The sequence below is a fragment of the Chanodichthys erythropterus genome, chromosome 8 (genome assembly GCF_024489055.1).
Source record: "Chanodichthys erythropterus isolate Z2021 chromosome 8, ASM2448905v1, whole genome shotgun sequence".
NCBI lineage: Eukaryota > Metazoa > Chordata > Actinopteri > Cypriniformes > Xenocyprididae > Chanodichthys > Chanodichthys erythropterus.
Genome location: NC_090228.1, coordinates 37,259,952 through 37,272,731, shown reverse-complemented (window position 1 = coordinate 37,272,731; position 12,780 = coordinate 37,259,952). Strand labels below are relative to the sequence as shown.

Below are 12,780 nucleotides of genomic sequence, written 5' to 3'. Positions count from 1 at the left end.
GGTTTAATGTCAAAATCCAACAAATTTCTTGACATCCAGTTGCTTGAACCTCTCTGTAGTCTTGCAGGGGTTGCAAAAACTGAACTCCAGAATGAAATTCTTGTTGCCAGACCAATGCTGTCCAAAAAACTTCCATCTGATGCTGAATGTTCTGCTGTTTGCAAACTCTTGCAGGAATACAAAGATGCATTTTCAGGTCTTCATAAATTGGATGTATCTGCTATGGTCATGGGTGTCTCTACTGCTTCATGTGAGAGCTCATTCTCTACTCTGGCAAGAATTTTGACACCATTCCGCCAAACAATGCTTCATGAGAGGAAAAAAAACTTTGTGCTTTTAGCTCATGAAAAAGCAATAACACATGAACTGGACATGGATGAGTTTGTAACAATTCTCTAAAATGAGTAGAAAGCTAATGCTGTAAATAGAAGAAGTAGATCTTTTTTAAGACCTGCCCTGTTTTCCTCAAATCTAAAGTCACTAAACTGATACAAGATCTATTGTGTGGTTTAAAAAAAATAAAAAAAAAATCCTAAATATAGGCCTACATAAGATTGTTGTTACATGTAGCTGGTAGAGAGACGAGGCAGATACGGATTTCCACAACAAAGACAACACTTTAATAAACTCAGGCGAGGAGAAACCAAACATACATTTAACAGAGAACCGACGAGGAGTGAATGGAGTGAGTGCAATATAAAGGCAGTGAGGATAATCAAGTCCAGGTGCAGGTGATGACTGATGATGGGGAGATGACGAGGGAAGTGAGTGCAGGTGTGGAGAACAGGAGGATCATGGGATATGGAGTCCAGGGGAACAAGGGATCTGTAACAGTACCTCCCCCTCCCGGTTGTTCCATCTACGGTGCGAGGACGCGCCTACCGGTGGGCACCCTGGAGACCTCAGCCGGAGCAGGGGGAGGAGTAGACTGGAGTGGAGGTCTCCAGGGCGGGTTCAAAAGCCATGGCGGGTCAGGGGCCGAGGGCAGCCATGGCGGGTCAGGGGCCGAGGGCAGCCATGGCGGGTCAGGGGCCGAGGGCAGCCATGGCGGGTCAGGGGCCGAGGGCAGCCATGGCGGGTCAGGGGCCGAGGGCAGCCATGGCGGGTCAGGGGCCGAGGGCAGCCATGGCGGGTCAGGGGCCGAGGGCAGCCATGGCGGGTCAGGGGCCGAGGGCAGCCATGGCGGGTCAGGGGCCGAGGGCAGCCATGGCGGGTCAGGGGCCGAGGGCAGCCATGGCGGGTCAGGGGCCGAGGGCAGCCATGGCGGGTCAGGGGCCGAGGGCAGCCATGGCGGGTCAGGGGCCGAGGGCAGCCATGGCGGGTCAGGGGCCGAGGGCAGCCATGGCGGGTCCGCCGACCAAAGCGCAGCCGGGGCTCCAGAAGGCCACAGTTGAACACAGACGACATACAAAGTGAACACCAGGAGGAGTGAGGAAGCCAACTGGAACGGAGGGACGGAGCGGAGACGGAGGAGTGTAGTCCAGAAGTGAGGGCAGGCTGAGGAATGACCAAGGTGTGAACGGAGGCAGGATGGCTTGCTTCCTCCTCCTCCTCCACTTTCTGGACCCAGTAGAGCAGTATGGGTCCAGCATGGGGCAGGCAGGGAGTTCGCTGGAGGTGTATGCGGAGGAAGACGGTGGCTGACTGACTGGCCCGGCCAACCGTGTTTCTGGATGGACTGGAGACAAACACTCATCCTGAACCTTGTTGACAAAGAATTTGGAGCCATTTAAACACAAAATTAAATTGATAGTCTCGCTTAAGGAGAAACGATAATCAGGTTCATCTAAACAGATAGTGTCGTCATCCAATCCATCCAGAAACAGGGAGATCAAACATGTTTCAGGCCAGTCAGATAAAAAAGCAAGCTCAACGAACTCCTCCACATATCTCTCCAGCGAACGACCCACCTGTACGAGTCCAATGAGCCGTTCGCCAGCTGTCCAAGAAGAGACAGGCATGGGAGAAGTTGGAGCCCGGGAGATGAAGGAAGCTTCCATTTTTTTTTTCTGTGGAAATCCAGTCAGTTTAAGGTCGGTTCTTCTGTTACGTGTAGCTGGTAGAGAGACGAGGCAGATACGGATTTCCACAACAAAGACAACACTTTAATAAACTCAGGCGAGGAGAAACCAAACATACACTTAACACAACAGAGAACCGACGAGGAGTGAATGGAGTGAGTGCAATATAAAGGCAGTGAGGATAATCAAGTCCAGGTGCAGGTGATGATGGGGAGATGACGAGGGAAGTGAGTGCAGGTGTGGAGAACAGGAGGATCATGGGATATGGAGTCCAGGGGAACAAGGGATCTGTAACAATTGTAAATAAAATATAAATAAATAAATAAATAAAATGTACAAAATAACAATGGCCAAAAATCTGTAATTTTATACTATATTAACAGACGTGAGAATAATTCTTAAGAAAAACAGCATTTCAGATAAAGTTTGTTTTAGTTGATGTAAATAGTTATTTTAAAAGAACTGCCCCTTTTTATCAAATCTAAAGTTACTTAATTGCTACAAGATCTGTTAAGGGGTCAAAAAAAAAATTACAAATGCAAAAAGAGAACGTAAAAATAACATGTTAACCATTTTTATCTCTATATATATAAAGTTACTAAATAGTTCCAAAATATGTACAAAACATATTAAAAATGAAGAAAACACAAACACAACAATAACAAACAACCCTAACAATTGCCTTATCTATATCAATAGACATGTGAGATTAAAGCATTAAAGAACCCCCGTTCCTATGCGACGCTGATGATAAAATATGCCAACCATTTTAATTCTACTGAGAATATAGTAAAATGATATGCAAAAAGTCAAACATGATCTAAAACATAAAGTAAAATGACTGATGAAAACGGGGCCTCCTTTCATGTCTTACCTAGCATGTTGGCACAGCTTGTATGGGTTTCTGTATGTCTCATACCCCTTGGGTGTTGTATAAACGCACAACTATCACCGCGCGCTTTTAAGGTTACAGGCCACTTTCAGGCCTTCCTTTGCTAGCATGTCGGAGTTTAGCTTGGTACTCCTCTCGGTGAGAGTAAAAGATGTTTTTACTGAGTAATTTGTGTTTGTTTATTCCCTTTAGCTCTAGTCGAGCTAAAATATTTTCTGTCTATCTAACAGGTTCTATTTTTGCTCCTAGAACTTTAGTGGCCGCTGGCTGATGTCGCGTGTGATGGGTAGGCCGTAAAGGCCTCCTGTGGAGCATGCTGACCTTTGACGGCAAAAGGGATGGTTTCGCCAGCTGGCCGGGTCTCGGGTGGACTATGACCTCCTGTGTAGTCGGTCTGTTCAGCTTGAACCCTGATAACACTGCCACGAGCTGATACCACGTGCCTGCTGGGATTATAGGCCCACAGGGCCTTTCCTTAACACATGATGGCGTATGTTGTACTCCTCTTGCTTAAAGAGTAGAAAGGTACTTCACCGAGTGCACTGCTCGTTGGTTTGTGTTGGACGGGCTGTCTCGTGGGCACTTGCAGCTGTTATGTCTTGGTGTTTGCTCCACCTTGATATGCAATAGGGTGTGGCCCTACAGGCCATCCTGGGCTACCGCCGTCTGCATTCAGTTCTAGTTCTCTGGTGAACTTTGGTTATGTTGTAGGCCCTTTTCCCGGCCTCCATGACTATGTGCCTGCTTTACGGTCTGTCTGTTAGGTTGAGCTTTGTACTTCCCTTCGGGGTTAACTGCGTAATTGTGCTTAGCTCCCTAAACTGGTATGGTTGTAGACTTCTATGAAGTCTCCCGTTAGACCGGCCCCCAGGCTGGTTTGTGCTCCCCTGGGTCAGGGGTCTTTAGCGTACAGCCTCCTCAGCACCTTGTTAACGGCTGAGTAGATCCTTGGATGAGTGGTTGTACTCCCCTCATACGAGGGTCCAGAGCGTTTAGCTGAGTTCCGCTCTCCAGGATGCCCATCTCTGCGTGTGGGTTTGAGTTGCTTACTGCCCTTTCGCAGTCGCTCTTTCCTGCTCTCCTCTCTGGAGTTTGCGCTTGGAGATTCTGTATATCAGACAAGGTTGGCTAGGTCAGATTTAGCTTCGCTGGATCTGGCTAGGCCTCCTTGGTGGCAGCGGGATGGATTTTTCCCCCGAGTGACTGGCCGAGGTTCCTTTGGTTCCTTGGCCACATTCCGTTAAAGGGACCACCCCCTCTCGGGCTGTTGGTTCCAGATGCTCGAGCAGCCTTGGTAGGCTTTTTTTGGAAGGCCTCTTTTAGGCTCAGCTTGGGCTGTTGTTTTGTTTTTCTCAGGAAAAACGACGTCAGGTCTCGTACAATTAGGCATTGAACGAAACAGCCTGAGACCAAAAGGCATGGACTCAGACTATAAGGCATCAGACGAAGTAGAATAGGGAAGGTGTAGGACATACAGCGTAAACTGTTTGGAGAATACGGAAATGCGGTTTTGGAGGAAGCACTTAGAAGGCGAACATTTATTTATATAAAACACATACATTTTTTTTTTGAAAGTGACCGATGGTTTCTCTAGATAAGACCCTTATTCTTCGTCTGGTATCGTTTAAAGCCCTTTGAAGCTGCACTGAAACTGTAATTTTGACCTTCAACTGTCTGGAGGCCATTGAAGTCCATTATAAGGAGAATAATCCTGGAATGTTTTCATCAATCTAGAGTCAAATTACTGCTTTATTATTTTCTATTCCTGTTAGTTTTTTTCATTTACTGTCAGCAACCTGGAACAAGGTCATTATTTTGTCCAACATGTTGCTCAATTGTTTGCAAATTAGATGGCTCATCTGTTTCTTTATTTGGACAGGTTTGTCTAACATGCCCTTGTTCTTCACACAAGAAACATGTGATCCAAGCTAAAGATTGTGTAATCTTTGCCTTCATTTGTTTACTTTACAGCCAAGTGGAGTGGATCTTGTTGTGCATTCAATATCTTGTGGTATATCGCTGAAAAGACATAACATGCTTGATATCCAGATGTTTCAGACCGAGTGGAATCATTTTTATTGGTGCTGTTAATCTGCCATATCTTTCAAAAACACCTTGAATAGTTTCGTTCTTAACCATGGTAACCACAAATTAACCATGGTTTTGCTACACTATAGTTTATGGTATTTGTAGAAAAATTATTGTTAAACAAATAGTAGCCCCTCAATCCGACAAAAAAATATAAATCATAGTTAACACACTTTAACCATTCATTTTATACCAATAATGTGTTTACAATAGTTTGCAATGCAAGCAAGTTGCAATGTGTTATTTAGCTAACTTTTTCTACATGCAAATAAAACTAGCAAATAATACAAATTTACAAAATAATCTCAGTGGGATATGTTTTATGCATCTTAGTGTAACATTTAACAGAAAATTGTGTGCACGTGATGTCACATAAGTTGGGGAAATTTGCTTCGTCTGATGCCTTTTTATCTGAGTTCATTTCATCTGATGCCTTTTGGTCTCAGGCTGTTTCGTTCAATGCCTAATTGTACGAGATCTGACAGTTTTTCCTGAGACCTGAAGCCTTTTAGTCTGAGGCATGACGCCTTTTCATTGTATGACTGAGGTGTGAGAAAGTTTAAGTGAGTTAAATGTGCATTTGCAGCTGAAAGTTATCTAGAGCCAAAATGGTGACGTACATGTAAAACACGAGGACTGCATGAAATGAATTGCTATATTAATTTGTGACAGTCTAAAAATTAGATTAATGTCTCGTGGATGTGATGGTGATGTGAAATACATGATGTTTGATCTGTAAATCCTGTAAAAGATGAATGTATTGTGTTTGATAGTAATATGTTACAGAACTGAAGACACAAATAACTTTTGAAAGGTCTTTATTGTAATTTAACTGTCTTTATTGAAAAATGTTTTACTTAGAAGCAAATAATGGTTGCTCTGTAAAGTTAAAAATGTTAATGTTGTGAATACATTGAAAGGAAAGAAAATATTGACAATAAATTAAATATTGTTGAAGACTGCAGCCAGTACTCCTGTCTTACAGCATCTTCTTTATTATTCTACAGTGCTGGCCAGAGTCATATGTTTAGCTTACCCACTCAGGCTTCCCAGACTTGAGGCGGGTAACACATAGATCCTTGTAATCAGCCCGTGCTTTCACTGCACCTCTGTGTCGAGGCTGCTCTGTATGATCCTTTAACTGTGAATGCATGTTCTTCCAGCCAGTCAAGTCACAGCAGATCTTCGTGAACCTTGTCACGTCTCCGCAGACCTCCCAGAGCCTCCTTGCAACATTATGTCTGACACCCCAGAGTCACGTCTTGTTGCCACAACCCTCCTCTGTTCTGTCAGGGGAACCCTTCATCAAGCGTCAAAGGTTTACATGCAGCATGGAGGATCCACTGCTGGCGTCAGTTTGAACCGCTGGTTCCTCAAACCAATTAATTTTAGTCCTCCTGCTCCTGAACTGATCCCCCTGTCTGCAGCGCTCCCCATAATGGGGGTCGCCTTATGGTGTACCTGGGCCGCGTACATTACCGCTGAATCTCCAGAGGTGGCGGCATATGCTGCAGAACCTCACAAAATGACGGTGCTTGCTTCAGCTACATGCACAGTGTTGGCGCTAGAGGAATTGAGTTAGAGACACCAAATTGGCTATGAACACAGTTCAGACTGTCCTCACAACTTACCCGCAAGCGGTTCTAAGGACTGCCATAGACTTCAAGAGCGGAATAATAATAATAATAATAATAATAATAATAAAAAAATAAAAAATAAAAAAGAACGCCAATGGATACAATAGGTGCCTACGCACCTTCTGTGCTTGGCCCCTAATTATTATGTTATAAATTATTAGGCATATTTCTTTGCTTCACATGCATTGATAAAGTCATATATTTTCTTTCAGCTGCCTTCTCAAACTTTCACTGCAGCAGTGTTTATTCCTGCCTTGTAAATGCGTTTAGTGTAATTTTTCATAACAATCTCTTAATCTTCAGAAGGGAAGTGAATTGCGCTGCTCTCTCATGAGAAATTATTCAAACAGATGCTCGGCAAGTTCTGTGTGATTGGCTGTTTGCTGCACGTGTCACACTTTCAGGGGCACGCACTTCAGAGTTAATCGCAAACTCTGGATTAAACCTGAACGTTTATACTGAGTATTGTGCAACAGCTGATCCTGATCTAAACCAGGTTGGATTTGTGAAGTTAATAAACATAATTCCAGGAGGAGTACGCCCATCTATTCTTCCAATTAATACCAAGGTATAAAACCAGCATCTTCCCTCTTCCTGTTGTTAGTTCTTTCGGCATCCCTCCTCCTCCCCTTCTCCTTTTTGTACAATTTTTCCTGATATGGGGGCAATGGGAGCTTGAGTGGAATATCCTCTCCGAGCCCCTCTATAGCAGACAGCAAGCCAAATCTGTTTACCATTTACGCTAAGATTATATGGGCACATGAACTCGTGAAATCTGGATTTGTCAACTCTAAACCTACTCTGAAACTCAGAGTTTGTTCAACTAGCTTCATGCAACAGGCCACTGAGCTACTAAGGATGCAGTGGTGTAATTTTATCTATGAAGGGAATGTGGCTAGATGAATTCACATACCAATATGTGCAAGTCATTAACACAAGGGTCTGTAAAACACAGGATTTGCACAGAAGTTGTTTCTCAAAGATGGATCAATACTAACTGTAGATGATCCAATTTCATATATATTTATTTCGTGATGTTTGCAAATTGTCTTCCTGATTGTGTTTAGTTGGCACAATCATTCAGAACTGAATTTTAGCAAACATCCACAAAATACATGCCATAGCTGTTATATGCTTAATCAAGAACAATTTGTAATAATCTATTTTGTGAATTATATTTGCTGTGTGAGCTTCTGTATTAGGTATGCCTTGGTGTAGTGAAATGATGAGTGACCCTTAATTGGCGAGCTTGGGAGATGGTCCTCACTGCAGAACACAAGATCCTGGTTCTAGATCCAACTCCTCCCACTTTACATATAGAGACAGAGCGCATTTAGGCCACACCCACAGCAGAGGGGAAAACAATCCAACCATCTCCATTGACTTTGCATTGCATGAGGCTGCCTCCTTGTCGTTTCTGACTTACATAAAAAAACAGAACAATGCCTTAAAGCTGCTTTGTGATGCTGTGTACTCACAATTTTGTGATCCTAACTCTCAGTATGCCTCAGTAAGCCTACGTGTGCAGTAAACATTTAGTCACTGTTAAGTCAAATATCCAAATGTCAGTTTTATATATTATATTTCCTGTCACTGATTACATTCCCCTCCAGTGGGCGTAGTTCTCATAGTAATATGACATGTCGCGCTCTGTCTCAACTGTATCCTGTATCCACTTTTTAGACCTTAAACGCTCAGGGTTTTTTTTTGGGTCGACAGCTTATAAATAGATTTAGGTATAGTAAATGAAGAGAGTTATGTGGATTAATCCATCCGGCTACAGAACACCTAAAACGCTCGGGAGTTATTCTCGTCAGTGCAGCAATGGCGGACTCGCTGTGAACGCGCTCAGGGTGGGTCTATGTTTAAACTTCAGTGTCAGTCAACGCTGTGGGCGGGGCCTGTGGCTTTTGTGACGTCACACTGCCAGGGATCTGGAAACGGCTTGTTCTGAGAAACTGCTTATGATTTATGGGGAATAAAAAAAAAGGAGTGGGTGGATTTTTATCACTATAGGGTGGTTCTGTACACACACTGCCAACACATTTATGTCCAAACACCAGGCAAAAGTGAATTTTGCATAATAGGTCTCCTTTTAAAAAAAAATGTCAGGCACTTACAATCGATGTAAATGGGTCAAGATTAAAATACACACATTCACTTTTCAATGACTTCAAGACTTAAAAATTGTGTGTAAATGTCACTTTACCTGCAAAGTTTTTTTTTTTTTTGTTTTTTTGTCATATACCTGGTAAACCTGGTAACGTTTGTAACATATGCACATAGATAACAGAGAGTGGAGTGACCATCTATATCAGAGGTCAGAAATATCAGAGGTCTAGATCAGTGTTTCCCAACCCTGTTCCTGGAGGCACACTAACAGTACACATTTTCCAAATCTTCCTAATCAAACACACCTGATTCAACTCATCAGTTCGTTAGTAGAAACTCCAAGACCAGAAATATATGGTTCAGATAAGGGAGACATTCAAAATGTGTACTGTTGGTGTGCCTCCAGGAACAGGGTTTGGAAACACCGGCCTAGATAATCACTGGCATGTAACAATAGCTAATGTATTTAAATTAAATAAAGTCACTCAAACTTGCATCTGGATGTACATTTTTGAGGTTATCATTCCTCATAGTCACACAGCCTGTTTTTCTCATGATCACCAGTTGGAGTTCCCTGGTTAGCCACCCATGATCCCTTTGTCCTGGACTCATCATCTCTGTTCATTGCACGCAGCTGTTTTGATTTATGTCAGTAGTTTCTGCCTATTTATACCTGGTTTGTTTCGGTCTGTTTTATTGATCGGTTTTGTGTAATGTTACCTGCATGTCTGAGCACTTTCTCTGATTTGTTTTCTTGTTTCTTGTGGACTGTTTTTCATTGATTTTGACCCTTTGCCTGGCATTGTACTACTCTTTGGTTATCCCTAAATAAACGCTGCAATTGGATCTTACTTTTAAGTCTCAGAGCACCGTGACAGTTTTAGTAAGTTAGGTGCCATTAATACTATTAAATTGTGAGATTTTAACCTGATCCGACAGTCTATCTAATACAGTGGTTCCCAAACCTGTCCTGGAGGACCCCCAGCCCTGCACATTTTTTATGTTTCCCTCATTTATCACACCTGATTTAACTCATGTGCTCATTAGTAGAGACAGCAAGACCTGAAATGGGTGTGTCAGAAACGGGGAGACATACAAAATGCGCAGGGCTGGGGGTCCTCCAGGACAGGTTTGGGAACCACTGATCTAATATACCTGTGATCATCCCTCCTTGTCCAGTAAGCATGCTGATCGCTGATATATATATATATATATATATATATATATATTTTTTTTTTTATTATTATTATTTTTTTTTACTAATAATAATAACTTTGAGTCAGTTATTTTCTGTTGAGATCAGCATTGTACCACAAATATTGTGAATAGAGTTAAACATCTACTGAACCTGGAACAATCCACTAATGATTAACAGTTAACTTGAATTACTTCTTATTTATCTGAAGCAATGTAAATCAAATACAAAAGACAGTGAATCAGGACACTATAAAAGGAACATGAGAGGCTGTGAGGATGACAGAGCAAAGCTGGAAACAAACATCAGTGAAGAATGAAGGCTTTAGTATGTATACTGCTGCTGTTGGAAACCTTTGTGTTTGTCGTCCAGCAGCAGGTAGATGGAGGACTCAATGAGAAGGAGATCAGTCAACAGATCAGCTCTGAGGACGGAAGACAGAATCCACCTCAAACAGACACTTTGAGAGCTGAAGCTTCAACTGACAGACAACAATACTGTGATCTGGGCATCCCTGACATCCATGCAGCACTGAGAGAACTGACTGCCACCGTTACAGAGCACAAAGAAAATATCAGAGAACTGAGGGATGAGATGAACAAGAAAAATGAAGGTACTTCACCAAAACATTCACTCTTTTATCAATGATCCTCAAAGTAAAACACTAATGCAATCCACTGTATAGTGTAAATGTTAGTGTAAAGTTGAGTGTATACTGTGTAAATTGTGTTATCTATTACAATAATCAGTGTAAATGTCATTTAACAGAATCTTTATTCCTTCACAGAAATTTCAAATCTTACTCTGAGTCAAGTGGAGGAGTTGAGAAAGGAAAATAGAGGTGAAAGTGTGCTTGAATGATGTTAAATTCAGTGTATTCATTCTCAGTGTAATACAGTAATATATCACAATATTGCTTATGTTTTTCAATAACAGACAGAGAAATAGCTTTTTCAGCTGCACTGATGGAATCTGGTGATGGAAATATTGGTCCTTTTACCACTGAAACCACACTAACCTACAGGAACGTCTTCACAAACATAGGGAACGCCTACAACCCAATTACAGGTAATTATCAATGAAATGGAGTCATAAAACTCAGTTTATAGTAATGAAAACCTTCTGCTCCATTCAGACCTCTCTGCAGTTGTGTAAGTTAAATGATCTGCCATCTTTCAAAACGATTACAGTGTGTTTGGTAATTAATCAATCATAGAGGAAACAGCTGATTCTGTGTCTCTTGTTATTTAATTTAGGTATTTTCACAGCCCCACTGAAAGGAGCGTACATGTTCAGATACTCTGTATTTGGTCTTGGTGGAACTCCATCATCTGCAACCATAGTTAAGAATGGAAAGCATTTGGTTGTAGCATATGATGTTCAGGATCAGGATCGGTTAAACTCTTCAAATGGAGTTGTGTTGATCCTGGAGGTTGGAGATGTTGTCTATGTGAGACTTGGATCTAACACAAGGATACATGATAACGGGAATAACCACAACACTTTCAGTGGTTACTTACTGTTTCCCTTAATATAACAGGAAATTTGAAGAATCTGATTCCAGTAATTCTGAACATTCAGCATATTTTAGATGAAAATAATCAAGAATCATTAACAAATGAACCTGTATTAATGAGGACTAATATGTGATTGAAGTTTGCATTAGATTACTGTATAAAAATCAGTATAATACACTATACTCATACATTTTGAGCTGTCTATACATTTAACTTGTATAAAGAGTTTCAGTACTGAGACAGACAGAACTCATGAATATCATGTGACTCACTTGGCTTGTTTATAAATAAAGAGACATTATAGCATTTTCTTTTCTTTTCTTTTCTGGATTTTCTTCTCTCATATTGTCATGAATATTTCCCAAACAGTACTTGCTTTGAAGCAATCCTATCATATTTATCAGTCCCACCTGGATTTTTTTGTCTGTTACATATTATATATATTATAGCTAGACTAGTGGTGTAGTTTGATAACATGATAACTTAGAATGGGCAATATGACTAAAATATTACAGACTAAGAAAAATTCTTGCCTGTAAGTAAAAAGTTCTCAATTAATAAATAATCAAGTAAACCGTCAGTAATAAAATTAGAACAAAGAAACAATAGGCAACAATATAACAATATGATTGTGGCGAGGGGGGCGTGGTTCAGCGGAGTTTGCAGCGGCAGAGAGCATCAGGAGACGCGTGGTGAGTGAGCGGGTTGAATGTAAATCACGAACACCTGTTTCTCGTTCCAGTAATTGGCGTGGAGACAGGATAAAACGCCAGGAGAAGCAGGAGCGTGTGAGAGAGAGAGAGAGGGACTGCTGACTGAGCCTTTTGATGTGGAATTATTGAGTGTGCGTTGCACCGTCTTTTGTTTGTTTGGTTTTCTTTCTGGTGAAAATAAACTCAGTCAGCAGTCACAGCCGACCCTTGTTCTCTTCCTTCCCTGACGAACATGACTTTATTACAATGATAAATAAAACACTGTGTCTATCTGTATATTCATGTTTTAAGTTTAAGTAGCCTACTGTTTTTTTTTTTTTTTCACCTGTTGTTTTTCATTAATGACACGGACAGGAGGGGCTATATTAGGTTGCTTTCACTTTATTATCTACAGAAATGCGCAGATCCAATACTGGAACACATTTCAAACTGTTTCTCAGTTTGTTTTAGTTGCGGGGAAGTGGTTGTTGCAAAGACACTCAATGAAAGGAAATCTGACATCATTCTTGTGTTATTTCTTTTCTTTTACCTGAATAAGTTATTAAGTACACCCCCTATTAGTAAGCTGCTGTTTTGTTGTTGTTTTGGACAGGCCCTTTCCTGAA

The 12,780-nt window shown here is 41.5% G+C and overlaps 1 protein-coding gene across 1 annotated transcript; it reads left to right on the top strand.

Annotated features, from left to right (window-relative positions):
* The first annotated feature begins 10,227 nt into the window (after positions 1-10,227).
* LOC137024046 (complement C1q-like protein 2) lies at positions 10,228-11,753 on the top strand. Its single transcript, XM_067391199.1, has 4 exons — positions 10,228-10,558; positions 10,733-10,786; positions 10,882-11,013; positions 11,202-11,753. Exons 1-4 carry the CDS (start codon positions 10,261-10,263, stop codon positions 11,480-11,482), a joined length of 765 nt encoding a protein of 254 aa, XP_067247300.1. The 5' UTR covers positions 10,228-10,260; the 3' UTR covers positions 11,483-11,753.
* Positions 11,754-12,780: the final 1,027 nt, after the last annotated feature.